Here is a 22,087-nt window from a genome sequence, read left to right as displayed (position 1 = left end):
CCACCCGTTTCCAGGACCCACGGATGGCCGATTTCACCAGCTCCAGGAGCAAGTTAGAGACATCGAAAACCTACGGCACAATACAGGCCCTTCGGCCCACAAAGCTGTGCTGAACATGTCTCTACCTTAGAAATTACTAGGCTTACCCATAGCCCTCTATATTTCTGAGCTCCATGTACCTATCGAAAAGTCTCTTAAAAGACCCTATCGTATCCACCTCCACCACCGTTGCCGGCAGCCCATTCCACGCACTGACCACTCTCTGAGAAAAAACTTACCCCTGACATCTCCTCTGTACCTACTCCCCAGCACCCTAAACCTGTGTCCTCTTGTGGCAACCATTTCAGTTGACAAGGACATCCTCATCCATCCATGCCCCCCTCCTTACTGGATGATTGTATATAAATAGGGTGGGGCTAAAATAAACTGGAAGGCGAGAAGCAGCCCACGCAGATATGCAAAGAGGGGCTGCAGCCTCACACATTCACGTACACGGGGTACACGGTCTCCTCCAGCCCGCAGAAGTGACATGCGGCTGGGAGATTCGTGTACAAACTAAAGAACTTATTGCAGGCCACCGCTCTATGCAGCAGCCTCCACCTCAGATTCCCCAGCTGCATGGGAAGAACTCCCTTGTAAAGGGACTTCCATTGGGGACCTCCCTCACCTCCAGGTGGAAAGTCAGCTCGCCATGGCATGTCAGGATGGTGGACAAGGGCTAGGAAGTAGAGGGTGTGGAGCAGTAGCCCACACAGGTACCTCCTACTTGCATCCCTGAATGGGATTGTGGTTGTCGAGGAGAGACAGCTCAAGTTGTAAGGGGATTGGAAGTAAGGGGAAATATGAAGCTATCAGACAGGAAAATCATTCCATTATTTTGACCCAGGAACGGCGATATGTTTCCCAGTCAGATCAGGATGGTGAATGACTTGGAGGGGGATTTCCTAGTGCTGGTGTCCCCAGGTATCTGCTATTAAATGTCATCAATGTACCTGCCTCACACACAAATTGCTGGAGAAACTCAGCAATATGCTGTCTACCCTGCTGAGTTCCTCCAGCATTTTTTGTGTTGCTTGGACTTCCAGCATCTGCAGATTTTCTCTTGTACCTACCTCAATCACTTCCCCTGGCAGCTCATTCATATACCCATCCCTCAAGGTAAAAAAGTTGCCCCTCATCCCTACTAAATTTCTCCCTTTTCATCTTACACCTCTGTCTGCTAGCTCTTAATGCCATAAGACTGTGTGCATTCATGCTATATATACCCCTCATGATTTAATACACCTTCATAAGATATTACTCATTACCAATGTTCCAACAAGAAAAGTCCAAACCTGCTTAACCTTTCTCCATAACACAGTCCCATGAGTCCCAACAGCATCCTCATAAATCTCCTCTGCACCCTGTCCAGTTTAATGTCAGCAGGGTAGGAAGTCTCCAAGTGTGGTCTCACCAACTCCTTGTACAACTACAGCAAAACAGACCATAAGACCACTTCTTTTTGGATTCCAGACCTAATCAGTTCCCCTCTACCCTTCTTTTTGGATTCCAGACCTAATCAGTTCACCTCTACCACCACTCTGCTCCATCTAGCGGAATTAGTCCTTACTCTTAATAATTTCTCCTTTGGCTCCTCCCACTTCCTCCAAACTAACGGTGTAGCGATGGGCACCCATATGGGTCCTAGCTATGCCTGCCTTTTTGTTGGGTTTGTGGAACAATCTATGTTCCGTGCCTATTCTGGTATCTGTCCCCCACTTTTCCTTCGCTACATCGACGACTGCATTGGCGCTGCTTCCTGCACGCATGCAGAGCTCGTTGACTTTATCAACTTTGCCTCCAATTTTCACCCTGTCCTCAAGTTTACCTGGTCCATTTCTGACACCTCCCTCCTTTTTCTAGATCTTTCTGTCTCTGGAGACAGCTTATCCACTGATGTCTACTATAAGCCTACTGACTCTCACAGCTATCTGGACTATTCCTCTTCTCACCCTGTCTCTAGAAAAAACGCCATCCCCTTCTCGCAATTCCTCTGTCTCTGCCGCATCTGCTCTCAGGATGAGGCTTTTCATTCTAGGACGAGGGAGATGTCCTTTTTTAAAGGAAGGGGCTTCCCTTCCTCCACTATCAACTCTGCTCTTAAATGCATCTCCCCCATTCAATGTACATCTGCTCTCACTCCATCCTCCCACCACCCCACTAGGAATAGGGTTCCCCTGGTCCTCACCTACCACCCCACCAGCCTCCGGGTCCAACATATTATTCTCCGTAACTTCCGCCATCTCCAACGGGATCCCACCACTAAGCACATCTTTCCCTCCACCACCCTCTGCTTTCTGAAGGGATCGCTCCCTACGCGACTCCTTTGTCCATTCGTCCCCCCATCCCTCCCCACTGATCTCCCTCCTGGCACTTATCCGTGTAAGCAGATCAAATCTCTTACTCACTCTTCCTTCAGTTAGTCCTGACGAAGGGTCTCAGCCTGAAACGTCGACTGCACCTCTTCCTAGAGATGCTGCCTGGCCTGCTGCGTTCACCAGCAACTTTGATGTGTGTTGCATAAGACCATAGGAGCAGACTTGGGCCATGCGGCCCATCGAGCCAGCTTCTGTACTCGGAACCTGTGCTCCTGATTCCATCTGTTCAACACTTCCAAAGGCCATACCTTTCACTCAGAAAGTCCTACCCTGGTTCGTTTTCCTAAAATGCAACATTTCACCTGATTAAACTCCATTTGTGATGCTTGGCCCACTTTCCCTGCTGACCAAGATCCCTCATAAATCTGAATAACTGTCTTCACCCTGTAACTCTGCCATGGACTGTCCCAAGCCCAGCTGCAAAAAGAAGAGGGTTAAACATGGGGTAGCGATCCCATCCCATAAAAGCCCAGAGCTATGGAAATGCCAACAGATGCTCTAAAGACCTCATCCCGGGGAGAAAAAGGAGCTGAAACCAAGGAGATGGCAACACTTGGGGATAACATGAAGAACTAGCTTAGGACAGGGAACTTTGGTGATCTGCCATTGGCTGCCTATGCCCCAATAGGGAAGATGGGCTTATGAACCTTCACCCTCTACATCCCCACCTATGTTTCATCAGCAATCTTACTAACTGTGTGTTCATTAAGCGAGAGTTGGCATCAGAAGATCCCATGCCATGATACCCAGATGAAGAACTTTAGAATCATAAAGTATTGGTAACAGGACATTCGGCCCATAGTATCCATTCTGACCAATGGGGATCCAACCATATTATTCCCATCTTCTGCACTTGACTAACAACCTCTGAACGGGCAGTTCACACACTTCTTCACCCTGGTCCTTGGTCACTAGTGTTTATATACATACTCTCACTCCGAGTACTGCCCCTCCTACTCTGTGGCACTTCCTCAAAACCACTCCCTCGACATTCTGGCGGTGGAATGTGATAGATGAACCGGAATCACAGGGGGTGGGGTGGGGTGTGGGAGTTGCTGGGTATGTGAGTCTGCAGGAAGCCCATGTGGGGTGGAGCTCACCTCAACCTCTGATCCTCCCTCTTCCAAGTACCTGCAAAGGGATCAAGTCCAGGAGATGCACTTTCCCTTGAATGGTGTCAGCTCATTGCCACTGTGGGTAGGCTGTAGCAATGTCCTGACCAAGTTTGTGTCCAAGATCCTGGTCAGTAATGAGGACCCGTGTGTTCTGTATTGCCCAGGTTTATCGCCATTTCGATTCCCCTGAACTACAACAGGAAACGCGTTGATGTACGTCAGGTGGTCCTCATCTCCATGACCTGGATCCTGGCTTTTGCCGTGGCCTCTCCCATTGCGTTTGGTCTGAACCACATCCCAGATCGCAACGTCAGTGTGTGTCAGCTGGAAGGCAGCAGCTACATCATCTGGTCGTCAGTCTGCTCGTTCCTCCTGCCCTGCCCCGCCATGCTGCTCCTGTACTGCGGGATGCTGCGTGGCCTCAGGAGGTGGGAGCGAGGCCGAAGCCACAGGCTCCGGCGCCACATGCACGGCTTCAGGAAGATGAATGGGAGCCCCTCGGAGCCCCACAGTCCGCCCGCATTGACGCAGAGTCCTCATGTGGAGCTGCACCTGTTCCCGGACCCAGCTTCTGAACCGACAGAGGGGCCCAAGCCCACCCTGACCTCCTCTCAACTGAAGTATGCACAGCCGCGTCCCGGCAGGAGGAAGCGGGCCAGGATCAATGGTAGAGAGCACAAGGCCATAAAGGTGCTGCTGATCGTCGTAGGTGAGTCTCTGCTAACCTTCTCAGCACCCTGGTTGACCTCCCAGTCCCAGGTTTGTTTTGCCCTCATCCGTGGCCAGCAGAGGGTCAAATGTCATGCAGAGTTCCTTGGCTACCATTTGGTCCATCAACATCCTTCTCTATCAACCCTTCTCCCACTCCCAGCTGACTTGTTTGGTGTATTTCGCCCTGTTCCCTCTTCTTCATCTGGGAACCCCATCTCCTCCCCCAACCTTGAGGACACCGACTGTCCCAATTTAAGACCCTCCCCCATTTATGGCCAGGAGCCCAAGAGCTGAGTTTTGGAACTTTCTTCCCACCCCCGGCCCCTCCCTTCCCACCTCCCCGTCCCTCCCAACTTCCCTATCCCTCTCTTCCCACCTCCCCATCACTCCCAATTTCCCCATCCCTCCCTTCCTACTTCTCGATCCCTCCCTCCCCTCCGGTCTCCCCGTCCCTCCCTTCTGGCCTCCTCATCCCTCGTTTTACACCTCCTGTCCACTTCCTTGTGGCCAAGTTTGCAGATGATTTGAAGAAAGGTGGAGAGGCAGGTAGTGCTGGGAGCAGGGAGTCTCCAGAAGGACTTGGAGAATGGGCAAAGTGTCAAATGGAATATAGTTTTGGGATGTGAGTGGACCTGCAGAGAATGTTTCCTATAGTGGGGAAGTCTAGGACCAGAGGCCTCAGAATATAAGGATGTCCCTTTAGAACAGAAATGAGGAGGAATTTTTTTGCCTTAGGGGAGTGAATCTGTAGAATTCATTGCCACAGATGGCTGTATAGGCCAAGTCTTTGACTACATCTAAAGCATAGGTGGAATGTTTCGCGATTAGTCATGGTGTTTATGGTGAGAATGGAGTGGAGGGATAATAAATAAGCCACATCAAATGCAGAGCAGACTTGATAGGCCAAATGGCCTAATACTGCTATAGCTGAAGGTATTATGGTCAAAAGTGCCCAAGAAAGTTCCCTTAGTCAATATGCAGAGGGTCCTGCTTGGCGGAGTGTAATACTGGGCTTTCTCTCTGAGAGCCTGGCAAGGCAAGTAACTGAAGTGGCACTTGGGGAACACTTTGGCTCCTGTGACCATAATTTTATTGGGCCTAAGCAAAGGATAGGTTTGGGTCCTGATCGATTGGGTGAGCCTGAAGGGAAAGCTATGAGTGGTGAGTGGGAGGCTTCAGCAGTGTGATATCAAGTGTCCAGAAGCAGATTACTGTTCTGACTGGAGGGGGTTCTGAGGGTCAGGCTATGGTTCAGCATGGCTTTTTGTGTGCTTGCCAAATCGTGTAGAAATTTTTGAAGAGATAACCAAAGGGGTAGATGAAGGTAGTGCAGTGGAAGTTGTGTATCTGGACTTTAGCAAGACCTCCGGCGACATCTGGCATGGTAGCCTGATCTGGAATGTTAGGTCCTGTGGAATCCAGAGTGAGCTAGTGGTAGTTCTGTGGATTCAAAATTGGCTCGCGGAGGAAGTAAAGTGTGGTGGTTGAAAGTTGTTTCTCAGAATGGAAGCCAATGATGAGTTGTGTGCCGCAGGATTCAAATGCACAAGGTTTGATCTGAAAGTTTGCAGATAACACAAAATTAATGTGTGATAGGTTATGTCTAACCAATCTTAAAGAGCTTTTCGAGGAAGTTACCAGGAAAGTTGATGATGGCAAGGCAGTGGATGTTGTCTAAATGGACTATAGCAAGGCATTTGACAAGGACCCATATGGGAGATTGGTCAAGGAAGTTCAATCACTTGGCATTCAAGATGTGGCAGCAAATTGATTGGTCATTGGCTTTGTGGGAGAAGCCAGAGAGCAGTAGTAGATTCTTATCTCTCTGACTACTGACCTGCGACTAGTGGAGTGCACCCAGTGATCAGTGCTGGGTCCATTGTTGTTTCTCATCTATATCAGTGACCTGGCTGATAATGTGGTTAACTCGATCAGCAAATTTGCAATGACTCCAAGATTGGGGGTGTAGTGGACAGCAGAGAAACCTATCAGAGTTTGTAGTGGGATCTGAATCAGCTGGAAACATGGACTGAAAAATGGCAGATGGAATTTAATGCAGACAAGTGCGAGGTATTGCACTTCAATAGGACCAACCAGGGTAGGTCTTACACAGTGAACGGTAGGGCACTGGGCAGTGTGGTGGAACAAAGGGATCTGGAAATGAGCTCCATAATTCATTGAAAATGATGAGAATGAGAGGGGATCTCATAGAAACATTCCGAAAGTGTAGATAGGGTTGTAAAGAAAGCTTTTGACACATTGGCCTTCATAAATCAAAGTATCGAGTACAGAAGATGGGATGTTATGTTGAAGTTGTATAAGACATTGATGAGGCCTAATTTGGAGTATTTTGTGCAGTTTTTGTCACCTACCCTGCAGGGTGGAGCATTGGTTGATTGGCAGAAAGCAGAGAGTAGGAATAAAGGAATCCTATTCTGGCTGGCTGCCGGTTACCAGTGGAGTTCCACAGGGGTCGGTGTTGGGACCGCTGCTTTTTAAGATGTATGTCAATGATTTGGACTATGAGATTAATGGATTTGTGGCTAAATTTGCTGATGATACAAAGATAGGCAGAGGAGCAGGTAGGGTGGAGGAAACAGAGAGCCCGCAGAGAGACTTAAATAGTTTTAAGGGAATAGGCAAAGAAGTGGCAAATGAAATATAATGTTGGAAAGTTAATGGTCATGCACTTTGGTGGAAGAAATAAACGGGCAGACTATTATTTAGATGGGGAGAGAATTCAAAATGCAGAGATGCAAAGGGACTTGGGAGTCCTTGTGCAGGATACCCTAAAGGTTAACCTCCAGGTTGAGTCAGTGGTGAAGAAGGCAAATGCAATGTTGGCATTCATTTCTAGAGGTATAGAATATAAGAGCAGGAATGTGATGTTGAGGCTTACAAGGCACTTGTGAGACTATACTTGGAGTATTGTGTGCAGTTTTGGACTCCATATTTTAGAAAGGATATACTGACATTGGAGAGGGTTCAGAGAAGCTTCACGAGAATGATTCCAGGAATGAAAGGGTTACTGTATGGCAGCTCTTGGGCTGTATTCCCTGGAGTTCAGGAGAATGAGAGGGGATCTCATAGAAACAATCTGAATGTTAAAAGGCCTGAACAGATTAGATATGGCAAAGTTATTTCCCATGGTAGGGGAGTCTGGAACAAGAGGGCATGACTTCAGGATTGAAGGACCTCAATTTAGAACAGATATGCGAAGAAATTACTTAGTCAGACGATGGTAAATCTGTGGAATTTGTTGCCATGAATGGCTGTGGAGGCCAAGTCATTGGGTGCATTTAAGGCAGAGATAGATAGGTTCTTGATTAGCCAGGGCATCGAAGGGTATGGGGAGAGAGCAGGGGAGTGGGGATGATTGGAAGAATTGGATCAGCCATGATTGAATGACAGAGGAGACCCGATGGGCTGAATGGCATACTTCTGCTCCTATATCTTATGATCTTATAGGAACAATGTAAATAAGGTTGAAGGAGTAGAGAGAAAATTTACAAGGATGTTGCCAGGTCTGGAGGACCTGAGTTACAAGGAAAGATTGAATCTGTAAGGACTGTATTCTTTAGAACATAGAAGGTTGAGGGGACATTTGAAAGAGGTATACAAAATTATGATGGATATAGAAAGGGTAAATACAAGCAGGCTTTTTCCTCTGAGGCTGGATTGGACTTCAACTAGAGGTCATGGGTTAAAGGTGAAAGGTGACTCATAGGGTGGTGAGAGTATGGAATGAGCTGCCAGTATGCCAGCTCAATTTCAATGTTTAAGAGAAGTTTGGATAGGTACATGGATGGTAGAGCTACGAATGGCTAAAGTCCTAGTGCAGTTAGAATGAGAGTAGGCAGTTCAAATGGTTTGGCATGGACTAGATGGGCCGAAGGACCTGTTTCTGTGCTGTACATTTCTATGACTCTTTAACACTAGGTATTATTGATAGTGAAGAATGTTATTGTAGATTAACAGGGGAATCTTCATCAATTAGAGAAGTGGCCTAAAGAGTGGCAAATGGATCTTAGTAGAGAGAAGTGTGAGGTGACCATCTCTCCCAGACACTTTTTGGTTCTATGCCCTGGGCCTGAGGGATCCACATCTCACTGGACAGACTTTGGTTCTATGCCCTGGGCCTGCACCTACGGGGGCTAACTGCTCCATGTCCCACTGGACAGGCAGCAGTATGATGGGTGCAGGGGTGACAGGATGAGGGGAGCCCACCCCCTGGGTGAGATGTTGCTGGAGGGTGAATCAGTGGGGGGAGGGTTGAATGAAGCACATCATGCTCCTTCACATGAGGTAATCCTTCTCAAAATACCAGGCAGCGTTAGCCTAAACTGGGCTAATCTAATGCTATTAAACAGCTTTGTAACTTGGAATGCTGGTCATCGAAGGTGGCAGATGATAAACACGTCAATCTGCAGGACATTTATTCAGGGAAAGCAGTGGTGACATCAGAAACCAAAATCCTGTCTCGCTAACGAACATGGTGCCGGAGAATAGGCCACTTTATTGTGAATATATTCAGTAAGGATAACCATCGTTATCTTGTAATACTGTTACATGCCCTTAGCCATTAATGAACATGGTGCTCCAGAATAGTCCAATTTAGTTTGATGTATTTTGTAAGGATAGCCACTGTAATCCTGTAATACTGTAACACACAATTAGGATCAAAGCCCAGCTAATCTTCTTTGAATGCTGAGTGTAACATGAAGGATGGGGAATTGTGATCCACACGAGACGTGTACATTCTGGTTAAAAAGAGTTTTGACCAGTGGCCAATTGGGATATTGGAAGTCTTGAGAGGAGGGACTTCAGGCCCACTGCCCGGGCATAAAGGTAGCAATGGGTTCCTGCAGCAAAGAGAGCTTTGACCAGCCACCAATCTGTGTTTGGGGTTAATCTGCAACAGCAAATTATAGGAAGGCAGGGGCAAGCACAGTGGCCATCGTCTGAGTGGACAGAGTCAGGGTGGTGATCTTGAAGTTTTAGCTCTTCGAGGCTCCCACGAAGACAGGCTTCAGTCAGAGAAAGCAAAGGAAGGAAAAGCTTGTTTATTCTTCCTTCCCTTCTTTATATCTGCTCAGTAGGGATGACAGGCAGGACAGTGAAATGCTCCTCTTGCGGGATGTAGGATGGCAGGGAGATCTCCGGTGTCCCTGACTACAATAACTGCAAGAAGTGCATCCAGCTGCAGCTTCTAACAAACTATGTTAAGGAGTTGGATGAACTCTGGATCATTCGGGAAGCTGAAGGGGTGATAGATAGGACATATAGTTACACCCAAGGTGCAGGACACAGGAAACTGGGTGACAGTCAGGAAGGGGAAAGGGGTTAAGGAGCCAGTGCAGAGTACCCCTGTAGCCATCTCCCTCAACAACAAGTATATTACTTTGGATATCTTTGGTGGTGGTGGTGGTGGTGGGGGGAGCGGTTTAACTTAAAGGAAAGTCACAGTGGTCAGATCTCTGGCACTGAGAAACTGCTGGAGCGTTCACAAGGCTGAAGGACAGGTCACTCCACTCTAAGAAAAGAAATTATCGGCCAGTTAGTCTGACCTCAGTGGATGGGAAGATGTTGGAGTCAATTATTAAGGATGAGATCTCAGAATGCACATGATAAAATAGGCCGTAGTTAGCATGGTTTCCTCAAGGGAAAATCTTGCCTGACAGTGACAAATCTGTTGAAATTCTTGGAAGAAGTAACAAGCAGGATAGACAAAGGAGAATCGGTTGATGTTGTGTACTTGGATTTTCAGAAGGCCTTTGACAAGGTGCCACACATGAAGCCTAGCTGTCCTGGCTGAGCAGATATAAAGAAGGGAAGGAAGAATAAACAAGCTATGAGCCCATGGTTTTGCAGGAAAGATTCTAGCATCAATAAAGCAGTAGCTGATTGGCAGGAGGCAAAGGGTGGGAAATAAGAGCGCCTTTTTCTGGTTGACTGCTGATGACTAGTGGTGTTTCACAGGGGTCTGTGTTGGGACTGATTCTTTTTACGTTATATGTCAACCATTTGGATGATGGAATTGATGGCTTTGTTTCAAAGTTTGCAGACGATATGAAGACAGGTGGAGGGGCAGATAGTTTTGAGGAAGTAGAGAGGCTACAGAAGGACTTAGATAGTTTAGAAGAATGGGCAAAGAAATGGTAGACAGTGTTGGTAGAAGAAATGAAAGGGTTGACTATTTTCTAAATGGAGGGAAAGTACAAAGGTCTGAAGTGCAAAGGGACTTGGAAGTTCTTGTGCAGGATTCCCTAAAGGTTAATTTGCAGGTCGAGTCTGTGGTGAGGAAGGCAAATGCAATGTTAGCATTCATTTCAAGAGGACTAGAATATGAAGCAAGGATGTAATGTTGAAACTTTATAAAGCACTAGTCAGGCCTCACTTGGAGAATTGTGAGCAGGTTTGGACCTCTTATCTTAAAAAGGATGTGCTGAAACTGGAGAGGATTCAAAGGAGGTTCACAAAAATTATTCCAATTATGAATGGCTTGTCATATGAAAAGTGTTTGATGGTTCTGGGCCTGTATTCACTAGAATTCAGAAGAAGGAGGGTGACCTCATTGAAACCTATCAATTGGTGATAGGCCTTGATCGAGTGGATGTTGAGAGGATGTTTCCTATGGTGGGAGAGTCTAGGACCAGAGGACATAGCCTCAGAATAGAGACATCCTTTTAGAATGATAGGGAGGAAATTCTTTAGCCGGAGAGTGGTGGATCTGTGGAATTCTTTGCCATAGATGCTAATCATGTTAACATCAGTGATATCTCAACAAGTGTTCAATTCCTGTGTTCACATTCTGGTGCTTTGTACTAGTTGAAGACAGAGGGACTGGAATATGGAAAAAAACACTATGCCCAAAGCTGAGTTCTTCCAGTTTTGTGTAGTTAATTGGTTTAATACTAAAATCTTTGACCTTGTTTTGTTTTTAAATACCTGATGTAAGTGTTCTCCTGAGTGTTTGGGATTACAGATCATAGAGAGGGGAGTATGGTTGGGAAATGGGAGCCTCACAAAATACTGGACTCAGTGATGAATCAGTGTTGTATATGGTGAAACATACGTTCTTTGATAAATTTACTTTGACATTGACTGTACAGAACTCACCTGGGAGTGTGTTGAAAGGGGTTGTTGATGGAGAAATGGGAGGACAATGAAAGATTTGCTCATCCTTGTGAACAGCCCCATTACCTGCAAAGTATCAACCGGTGTTCCCCCTGCAACCTAAGTGTTGTGTCATCTGTGGATCCACATCCTGAGTGTGCAGTGACTCAGAACAGACACATTGTCAATGACACCCATTAATGGTTGTCCTTCCCATTGATGACTGAATTCCCATTGATGGCTGAATTCCTATTGATGGCCATCCATCCCATTGATGAAGGAATTCCCATTGACGACCGTCCTTCCCATTGACGACGGAATTCCCATTGACGGCTGAATTCCCATTGATGACAGAATTCTCATTGATGACTGCCCTTCTCATTGATGGCCATCCTTCCCATTGAAGACCGTCTTTTCCATTCCAGGTGCTTTTCTCTTTTGCTGGACACCATTTTTCGTGGTCCATGTAATGAGAGCGAGCTGTGAGACCTGCAACATCTCTCCTCAACTGATCAGTATAGTGACGTGGCTCGGATATGTGAATAGTGCACTCAATCCCATCATCTACACCATCTTCAATGAGGAATTTCGGAACTTCTTTCGAAGGATCTTGCACCCTTGCTGCTGAGCAGAAAGTGGCCAGAATTGAAACAATAAATCTGATTCCATTTTGAACAGAAAATTCAAGTTGCTTCGTGTGTGACTCCCTGACCTTGGAGAAAGGTGCAGTCAGATACAACCACACGTTTATGAGACATCTAGACAGGCACTTGTATAGGCAGAGAGGGATATGGTTCCAATACAGGCCAGCTGAATTGGTGTAGATAGAGATCACAGTTGGCATGGATGTGGATGACCATTTCTCTGTTATACATCTATGTGACTCTACATGGTAAAGGATGGGGCTTTGACCCCCTTGGGGATTAATAGGGCAAGTGAATCAGCCCAAACAGGTCAATTAGCCATTACAATCTACCGCCAGACTGTGGGTACCTGCGGTATTTCAGAGCAGGGGCCATCTACCAAAACATGGTCATGTGGGCAGAAATGGGTCATTTGGCCCTTCTAGCCTGTTACAACAGTATAAATCATGGACACAGGCCCTTTGGCCAACTTGTCCGTGTCAGCCAAGGTGGCTTCCTGAGCTGGTCCTATTTACCCGCATTTGGCCCAAATCCTCGGTGTACCTGTCCAAATGTCTTTCAAATGCTGCAAGTGTACCTGTCTCTACTAATTCCTCTGGCACTTTCTGCACTCCAAGTGAGGTCCTGGAGGACCAGCAAGTAGCTAATATTGTTCTTTTTTTCAAGAAGGAATAGGGATAATCCTGGGAATGATAGAGTGGTGAGGCTCACATTGGTAGTAGGGAAGTTACTGATTGTGCAGGGAAGCTCATGTCTTACAAACTTGATTGAGTTATTCAAGGAGGTGACAAAGGAGGGGCCATGGAAGAGTCACTGAGTACTACAGCACAGAAACGGGCCCTTTGGCCATCTAGCCAATGCTGAATCCATCTGCCAGGTCACACCTACCTGCGCCCAGACCAGGTTACAGTGCATTAGATGGGCTGAAGGGCCTGCTGCTGCACCTTAGTACTCTGTGGCTCTACAATTCCAACCGATATTTTATGCTCTCACTTAGGAAGATAAACATGTCACATGCCTTCTTCACCACCCAGTGTTGTCACTTTCAGGGGACCCCAGACTTCAGTCCCCAAAGTCTCTCAGTGCATTCATATTCTTTTACAGTTTATGGCCCTCACCTGGCACTTGTGTGCTGCTGTGGTTGTACTGGAGAGAGTGCAGCAGAGATTCACCGCCATGTTCCTTGGATTGGTGGATTTCAATTACAAGGAGCGATTGAACAGGTTAGGCTTGTTCTCTCTGGAGCAAAGAGGACTGAGGGGACACCTGACAGAGGGTTTATGATCTTATAAAAATTATGACAGGCAGAAATAGGATAGATAGTTAAGAGTCTTTTATGGTAGCGCTCTAAAAAAGAAGAGGGTGGGTGTCGAAGATAAGAGCTCTTCAAACTGTCCCTTACAATGGATGCCATTTCTCCTTCACCCTTGGTCCTCAGCGGAGTGGGACCATGGTGTTTATCTCAGCCTCAACAACACTGTTCAGTCTGTACACTGCATTCATCAGCAAGTCAGTGATACTCCGCTGTTCTTATTTATTTATTTAGAGATCTAGAGGCCCTTCAAGCCACACCAGCCTGATTTAACCCTAACCTAATCACAAGACAATTTACAATTAACCTCCCTGTTATGTTTTTGGACTGTGGGAGGAAACTGGAGCATGCAGGGAACACTTACACATTCCATGGGAAAGATGTACAAAGACTCCTTACAGCGGACACCAGGATTGAAATCTGAACTCCGATGCCCAAAGCTGTATTAGCATTGCACCCTACACCCCATCTGCTCAAAGGCTTTCCCGTTGGATCTCAGCTTTCGGGTACCTACAGAAATTGGTCTTGCTTTTAGGCATTTGATGTTCTGATGAGTGCTTGATGGCCTGGGTCTATACGCACTGGAGTTTGGACGGGGGGGGGGGAGCTCATTGAAAGGCCTTGGTAGAATGGAGGTGGAGAGGATGTTCCCTATAGTGGGGGAGTCAAGCACCAGAAGGCTTAGCCTCAGAAAACAAGAATTTCCTTTTAGAACAGAGGTGAGGAGGAACTTCTTCAGCCAGATGGTGGAATTCATTGTCACTTACAGCTATGGAGGCCAAGTCATTGGGTATATTTAAAGTGGAAGTTAATAGGTTCTTGATTAGTAAGTGTGTCTAAGGTCATGGGGAGAAGGCAGGAAAATGGGATTGAGAGGAATAATAAATCAGCCATGATGGAATGACAGAGCCTCATCCTGCTCCTGTGTCTAATGGTCTTATGTCATTGTGAGACTTTCAGTCCAAGAGCACTGAGCATGTGGCCAATTAGCTGCTGGATCTCTGTTCAGCACATTGGTCAAATGCTCACAGTTAAAGAGGCCGAATCTCACCACAGGCAGTCATTATGGTAGACGTTCAGCAGAGTTGATAATTTTATTTTATACAGCGCAGAACAAGCCCTTCCAGACCTTCGAGCCATGCTACCAGCAACCCCCCGATTTAATCCTAGCATAATCACTGGACAATTTACAATGACCAACTAACCTACAAACTAGTACACCACTGGACTTTGGGAGAAAACCGAAGCACCTGCAATCACAGGGAGAAGGTACAAATTTCTATGAACAGCATTGAGAATTAAACCAGGCTCACTGGTACTGCAAAGTGTTGTGCCAACAACTACGCTACCATGCCACCCCAATAATGGGTCACTCTGCAGCTACCCTTGCTTACGAGAGTTCATGTTTTCTATTAGTCACTGATTTTGGAAGAAATAATCTTTGCCAATTCCTTGATCCAGTATTGAGTTTCTTGGATGAGGGTGGACCCACAGAATGTGTAACTAACCACTTCATTCGCAGTCCAATAAAAATCATCTCTCTTCCCTCGTCAATATAACCAACCTCTCTGGACAAAGGTGGACCTGCAGAATGTGTAACTGACCACCCCATTCACAGTCTAGTAAAACTGATCTCTCCCGGGTTGCTAATATAACTGACCTCTCTGGACCTGTAGAATATGTAACCGACCACCCCATTCACAGTCTAGAAAAACTGATCTCCCTCCATTCACCAATATACCAACTTCCCAGGTTATAGGACAAAAAATTAAACTTGAATCTTGAGTAAAACTTGTAGACTTCACATCCATTTAAGTAAGATTAACTGGTGAAAACTATAGAGCTCAACGAAGGAAGAGCAGTGAATGTGGTGTATGGGAATTTCAATGAATGTGGTGTTTCAGGATTTTAGTAAGGCATTAGACAAGGTTCCCCATAGTAGGCTCATTCAGAAAGTCAGGAGGCAAGGGATCCAGGGAAGTTTGTCTGTGTGGAAACAGAATTAGCTTACCCATAGAAGGGAAGAGGATGGTTGTAGATGGAGTGTGTTCTCCCTGGAGGTCAGTGACCAGTGGTGTTCTGCGAGAATCTGTTCTGGGACCCATGCTCAATTTTGTGGCTGTGCCATCTAATTCTGGATACCCCCACCAAAGGAAACATACTTTCCATATCCACCCTATCTAGTCTTCTCTAGACACACAATGAGTCTACATCAATGGGACATGAGACCACTAGGTCATGTGAGACCCTGTGCATCATGTCAGGGCAAAAACATGACAGTGGTCATGCTCCATTCCTAAACAGAATCACAGAGTTATAGAGTGCCAGAGCACAGACACAGGCCCTACAACCCATCTAACAGATAGGTAGATAGATACTTTATTGATCCCAAAGGAAATTACAGTGTCAAGTAGCATTCCAAGTGCACAGATATAAATATTAGAAGAGAAGTAGAAAGAGTGAAAAATAAGTTACTGTACCTCAAACAGTCTAACAGGAGGGGGTCATCACTTCCCCAGCTGTAGATTGACTCATTCTAGAGCCTAATGGCCGAGGGTAAGAATGACCTCATTTCGTGGTCTTTGGAGCAGCGCAGTTGTCCTAGTCTACTACTGAAAATGCTCCTCTGTTCAGACAAGGTGCCATGCAGAGGGTGAGAAACGTTGTCCAGAACTGCCAGGATTTTCTGTGGTGTCCTTTGTTCTACCACAGCCTCCAGTGTGTCCATTTTGACTCCAATAACAGAGCCAGCCTTTCTAATCAGTTTACTGAGCCTGTTGGCATCACCCGTGTTGATGTCATTGTCCCAGCACACCACCGCATCGAAGACTGTACTGGAAACAACAGACTGGCAGAACGTGTGAGGGGGAGGCCTACATACTCCAAAGGACCTCAGTCTCCTCAGGAAGTAGAGGTGACTCTGGCCCTTCTTGTACACAGCCTCTGTGTTGGTGCTCACTCAAGTCTGTCATCCAGGTGCATCCTCAAGTACTTGCAGGACCTCATCACATCCACATCCTCACCATCAATAGTAACAGGGAGCAGTGCAGGCTTAGTCTTTCTAAAGTCCATCACCATCTCCTTTGTCTGACTGATGTTGAGCTGCAGATGATTCAGCTTGCACCATTTGGCAAAGTCACCAAGATCCTGTATTCATCCTACCATCCTCCCTTTATAAACCCAACTATTACTGAGTCATTAGAGAATTTCTGTAGATGACATGCTCTACAGCAAATTAATAAACTGCTTAGTCCTATTGACCCGCACTCAGACCAGAGCTCTCCATACCCGTCTCATTCATGTACCTATCAAAATTTCTCTTAAATGTTGAAATCTGCAGGCAGCTTTTTCCACACTCCCACACCTGCTGAACGATGACTATCCCCCTCGTGGTCCCCTTAAACATTCCACCTTTCACCCTAAACCCATGACCTCTAGGCATAGTCTCACCCAACCTCAGTGGAAAAAAGGCTGCTTGCATTAACCCTCATAATTCTGTACACCTCTGTCAAATCTCCCCTCATTCTCCTGCGCTCCAGGGAATGAAGTCTGAACCTATTCAACAATTCCCCATAACTCAGGTCTTCAAGTCCCAGCAACATCCTTGTAAATTTTCTCTGCACTCTTTCAATCTTACATTTTTCCTGTAGGTAGGTGATCAAAACTGCACACGATACTCCATACTGGGCCTCACTAATGTCTTGTACAGCTTCAACATAACATTCCAACTCCTATACTCAATACTTTGATTTATAAAGGCAGATATGCCAAAAGCTTTCTCTATGACCTTATCTACCTGTGACACTACTTTCAAGGAATTATGGTTCTGTATTCCTAGATCCTACTGCTCACTGAGTAAGACTTGGTTTGTCCCCTCTGTATCACCCCACCAGCAGCTTGTGCTATGGTTTTCATGCTCATGTCCTCAGATAAAAACATGTCGAATACACTAAACCTCAGCAAGTTCCACATTCCCTCCGTTCTCCTCAGTCACTTTGTGACCTTCTCCAGCTGGTTGTACAGGTGGCTTCTCTCTCCAGTAGTCTTGTGAAAGATTCACACCTGGGGTGTAGGAGCAAGATCATTTGGTAACTCAATTTGTTAGACCACTGCTAGTCTGTGCTCCAGCTCCACCCTCCTGCCCTGGCTCTATAATGCTAAAACCTTTAGACAAAAATCCATCGATCTTCCTTCTTACCTCAGCTCGAACAACCGTCTGGAAGCAGTCAGAATACAAGGTTTTGAACCAAAACCTTAACACTTCCTTTTCCCTCGCAGAAACTGCTTGACCAGCTGAGTTTTTCCAACAGATTATTTGTTTCACCAGATTCCCACTGCTGTGTGGGGATGTGCTGATGGTCAAATTTTAAACTGATGCCCCTCTTGTTTTTGTTTCTTTGCAAGCAGAGGAAACGGCCTCTTCTCCCCAAAATCATGTTAAACACCCAATGAACCTCCCCCTGTATGAATGGCAACTCAATCCTTGTTAGACTGATAGGTTATCAAAAAGGCTTCTACAGAACAACTTCATTTGCTGATCAGCTCTGCAAGAAGAAAACACAGATAACTTAAATTCAAGAATATTTTGATAACAGTACAAGGAACTGTAAAAAGCTCCTCAAGAACCCCATTCTTATCAAAAGTAACAGTGATGGGAGGGGACATTACCACAGGCTGGGTTTAATTCAGGATTCACCCCCATCCCACCAAAAGTCACCCTTATTTACAAGTACAGGTACTGAGAAAAACAGCTCTGGTCTCCAGCAAAGGAGGAATTTTGTTCAATCTCTCAGAGATGCGCTACTCGAAGTGAAGTTCTCAGCTCCTCACACGAAGCATTAGAAAATCTTAGTTTAAAAAAAAATCAATTCAAACTAATCCTGCTAAGCATAAAGATTTAATCGGTAGTGAGCATATTCCCCTAAATCCGCTCCTGACAGAGTGAGTTTCGACCCATTCAGAAACACTGCGTTCCTCCGCTCCTGATAGAGTGAATCTCGACCCATTCCGAAACACTACGTTCCTCCGCTCCTGACAGTGTCTCGACCCATTCAGAAACACTGCGTTCCTCCGCTCCTGACAGTGTCTCGACCCATTCAGAAACACTGCGTTCCTCCGCTCCTGACAGTGAGTCTCGACCCATTCAGAAACACTGCGTTCCTCCGCTCCTGACAGTGTCTCGACCCATTCAGAAACACTGCGTTCCTCCGCTCCTGACAGTGAGTCTCGACCCATTCAGAAACACTGCGTTCCTCCGCTCCTGACAGAGCGAATCTCAACCCATTCCGAAACACTACGTTCCTCCGCTCCTGACAGTGTCTCGACCCATTCAGAAACACTGCGTTCCTCCGCTCCTGACAGTGAGTCTCGACCCATTCAGAAACACTGCGTTCCTCCGCTCCTGATAGAGTTGAGTCTCGACCCATTCAGAAACACTGCGTTCCTCCGCTCCTGACAGAGTGAATCTCGACCCATTCAGAAACACTGCGTTCCTCCGCTCCTGACAGTGAGTCTCGACCCATTCAGAAACACTGCGTTCCTCCGCTCCTGACAGTGTCTCGACCCATTCAGAAACACTGCATTCCTCCGCTCCTGACAGAGTGAATCTCGACCCATTCAGAAACACTGCGTTCCTCCGCTCCTGACAGTGAGTCTCGACCCATTCAGAAACACTGCGTTCCTCCGCTCCTGACAGTGAGTCTCGACCCATTCAGAAACACTACGTTCCTCCGCTCCTGACAGAGCGAATCTCAACCCATTCCGAAACACTACGTTCCTCCGCTCCTGACAGTGTCTCGACCCATTCAGAAACACTGCGTTCCTCCGCTCCTGACAGTGAGTCTCGACCCATTCAGAAACACTGCGTTCCTCCGCTCCTGATAGAGTGAGTCTCGACCCATTCAGAAACACTGCGTTCCTCCGCTCCTGACAGAGTGAATCTCGACCCATTCAGAAACACTGCGTTCCTCCGCTCCTGACAGTGAGTCTCGACCCATTCAGAAACACTGCGTTCCTCCGCTCCTGACAGAGTGAATCTCGACCCATTCAGAAACACTGCGTTCCTCCGCTCCTGACAGTGAGTCTCGACCCATTCAGAAACACTGCGTTCCTCTGTTCTTGGCAGTGAGTCTCAACCCATCCAGAAACACTGCGTTCCTCCGTTCCTGGCAGTGGGTCTCAACCCATTCAGAAACACTGCGTTCCTCCACTCCTGGCAGAGCAAGTCTCAACCCATTCAGAAACACTGCGTTCCTCTGCCCCTGATAGTGGTTCGACCCGTTCAGAAACACTACATTCCTCCGCTCCTGACAGAGTGAATCTCGACCCATTCAGAAACACTGCGTTCCTCCGCTCCTGACAGTGAGTCTCGACCCATTCAGAAACACTGCGTTCCTCTGTTCTTGGCAGTGAGTCTCAACCCATCCAGAAACACTGCGTTCCTCCGTTCCTGGCAGTGGGTCTCAACCCATTCAGAAACACTGCGTTCCTCCGCTCCTGATAGTGTTTCGACCCATTCAGAAACACTGCGTTCCTCCGCTCCTGATAGAGTGAATCTCGACCCATTCAGAAACACTGCGTTCCTCCGCTCCTGACAGAGTGAATCTCGACCCATTCAGAAACACTGCGTTCCTCCGCTCCTGACAGTGAGTCTCGACCCGTTCAGAAACACTGCGTTCCTCCGCTCCTGACAGTGAGTCTCGACCCATTCAGAAACACTGCGTTCCTCCGCTCCTGGCAGAGCAAGTCTCAACCCATTCAGAAACACTGCGTTCCTCTGCCCCTGATAGTGGTTCGACCCGTTCAGAAACACTGCGTTCCTCCGCTCCTGGCAGTGAGTCTCGACCCATTCAGAAACACTGCGTTCCTCTGCTCCTGATAGTGGTTCGACCCATTCAGAAACACTGCGTTCCTCCGCTCCTGGCAGAGCAAGTCTCAACCCATTCAGAAACACTGCGTTCCTCCGTTCCTGGCAGTGAGTCTCGACCCATTCAGAAACACTGCGTTCCTCTGCCCCTGATAGTGGTTCGACCCATTCAGAAACACTGCGTTCCTCCGCTCCTGATAGAGTGAATCTCGACCCATTCAGAAACACTGCGTTCCTCCGCTCCTGACAGTGACTCTCGACCCATTCAGAAACACTGCGTTCCTCTGTTCCTGGCAGTGAGTCTCAACCCATCCAGAAACACTGCGTTCCTCTGTTCCTGGCAGTGAGTCTCAACCCATTCAGAAACACTGCGTTCCTCCGTTCCTGGCAGTGAGTCTCAACCCATTCAGAAACACTGCGTTCCTCCGCTCCTGACAGTGAGTCTCGACCCATTCAGAAACACTGCGTTCCTCTGCCCCTGATAGTGGTTCGACCCATTCAGAAACACTGCGTTCCTCCGCTCCTGGCAGTGAGTCTCGACCCATTCAGAAACACTGCGTTCCTCTGCTCCTGATAGTGGTTCGACCCATTCAGAAACACTGCGTTCCTCCGCTCCTGACAGAGCAAGTCTCAACACTTCAGAAACACTGCGTTCCTCCGTTCCTGGCAGTGAGTCTCAACCCATTCAGAAACACTGCGTTCCTCCGCTCCTGACAGTGAGTCTCGACCCATTCAGAAACACTGCGTTCCTCCGCTCCTGGCAGTGAGTCTCGACCCATTCAGAAACACTGCGTTCCTCTGCTCCTGATAGTGTTTCGACCCATTCAGAAACACTGCGTTCCTCCGCTCCTGATTTGTTTTCCAGAAGCAGCTTTTTGAATTTAAATGTAATTTGCTACAGGATTCAATTTCTTCCAATAAATACAAAAATGGAGAATTTAGATTATAATGCGTTTGAAAATCACAGCTCTTCAGCTTGACTTTGGACTTGGACACTCAGCTAGTCTGGAAGACACCATGTACCTGCTGGCAGTGTGCTCTCACCTGCATGAGTCTGCTCACCATATCGGACACAGAACCTGCTTCACTCCACGTAATTTTTGAGCTCAATCACAAAACACACACAACAACGTGGTCTAACTGTGCCTCTTGCCTCCTCTCCATAGCTCCCACCCACCAACAATCCCCTCACCCCAATACCAGTGATCAGAACAGACCCTGTCCTTTGCACAAACACACCCTCCTCACCATCTATCCAAGGTTAATGTGTGCAGCTGTAAGTCAATGCAGGCTCCATGTGGAGCACACACATGCTGGTGTCTATTAGTGAGCAGTAACATGTCCTTTTCAAGACCCAGGGCCTGGATTAAGATAGGGAAACAGGGCTCCGGGCTCACATCTCTCCCAGAGCATTTTCTGCCTTTTAAGTGTGTTTTTCCGACGTTGAAGCTAATCTGCACCACATAGTTCACAGACGTTTTTCGATTCCAGAGCTTGGTCCAAGCACCCTGGATCAACTTCACCAACGGATAAACTTGCGGATGCTCAAACTTTCACCTTGTCCACATCCACTTCCGCCACCTGCACATCTTCTGCCTGCCCACACACATGCTGGTGGTCCTTCCAATCCTGAAACAAGAATCATTTAATCAGATACAAACCAATCTCTAACCAGCAGAAGCTTGAAAATCATGTAATTCAGTCATATTCAAATGGAAATAAATGCCTCTGATCAAGTGGACAGTCAGGAACTTTTTTCCTAGGGCAGAAATGGCTGATACAAGAGGGCGTCATCAAGTTCAAGTTCACTTTATTGTCATTCAACCGTACACATGTATACTGCCAAAAGAAACAACATTCTTCCAGACCAAGATGCACAACACTGTACATATAACTCATACACAAAA

General features: G+C 47.0%; 2 protein-coding genes across 5 annotated transcripts in view; one reads left to right on the top strand and one right to left on the bottom strand.

Moving 5' to 3' along the window:
- The window catches only part of LOC134353539 (D(4) dopamine receptor-like), a 68,720-nt gene that overhangs the window by 13,272 nt on the left and 33,361 nt on the right, over positions 1-22,087 (top strand). For 2 of the 3 annotated variants that reach the window (XM_063061543.1, XM_063061542.1), the window contains exons 4-5: positions 3,697-4,241; positions 11,785-12,059. In XM_063061543.1, coding sequence (XP_062917613.1) covers positions 3,697-4,241; positions 11,785-11,987 — 748 coding nt within the window. In that variant the 3' untranslated portion in view covers positions 11,988-12,059. Of the gene's footprint in view, positions 1-3,696; positions 4,242-11,784; positions 12,060-22,087 lie in introns of those variants that run through there. The other variant, XM_063061544.1, reaches the window with a different exon arrangement.
- Positions 19,207-22,087, bottom strand: part of LOC134353538 (deformed epidermal autoregulatory factor 1 homolog) — a 113,422-nt gene continuing 110,541 nt past the window's right edge. Inside the window, exon 14 of one of the 2 annotated variants that reach the window (XM_063061541.1) lies at positions 19,207-21,809. In XM_063061541.1, coding sequence (XP_062917611.1) covers positions 21,726-21,809 — 84 coding nt within the window. In that variant the 3' untranslated portion in view covers positions 19,207-21,725. The remainder of the gene's footprint in view (positions 21,810-22,087) is intronic. The other variant, XR_010019635.1, reaches the window with a different exon arrangement.

This window comes from Mobula hypostoma, chromosome 11 (assembly GCF_963921235.1).
Source record: "Mobula hypostoma chromosome 11, sMobHyp1.1, whole genome shotgun sequence".
NCBI lineage: Eukaryota > Metazoa > Chordata > Chondrichthyes > Myliobatiformes > Myliobatidae > Mobula > Mobula hypostoma.
The sequence above is the reverse complement of the archived record's forward strand: the minus strand, read 5'-3'. Positions and strand labels throughout refer to the sequence as shown.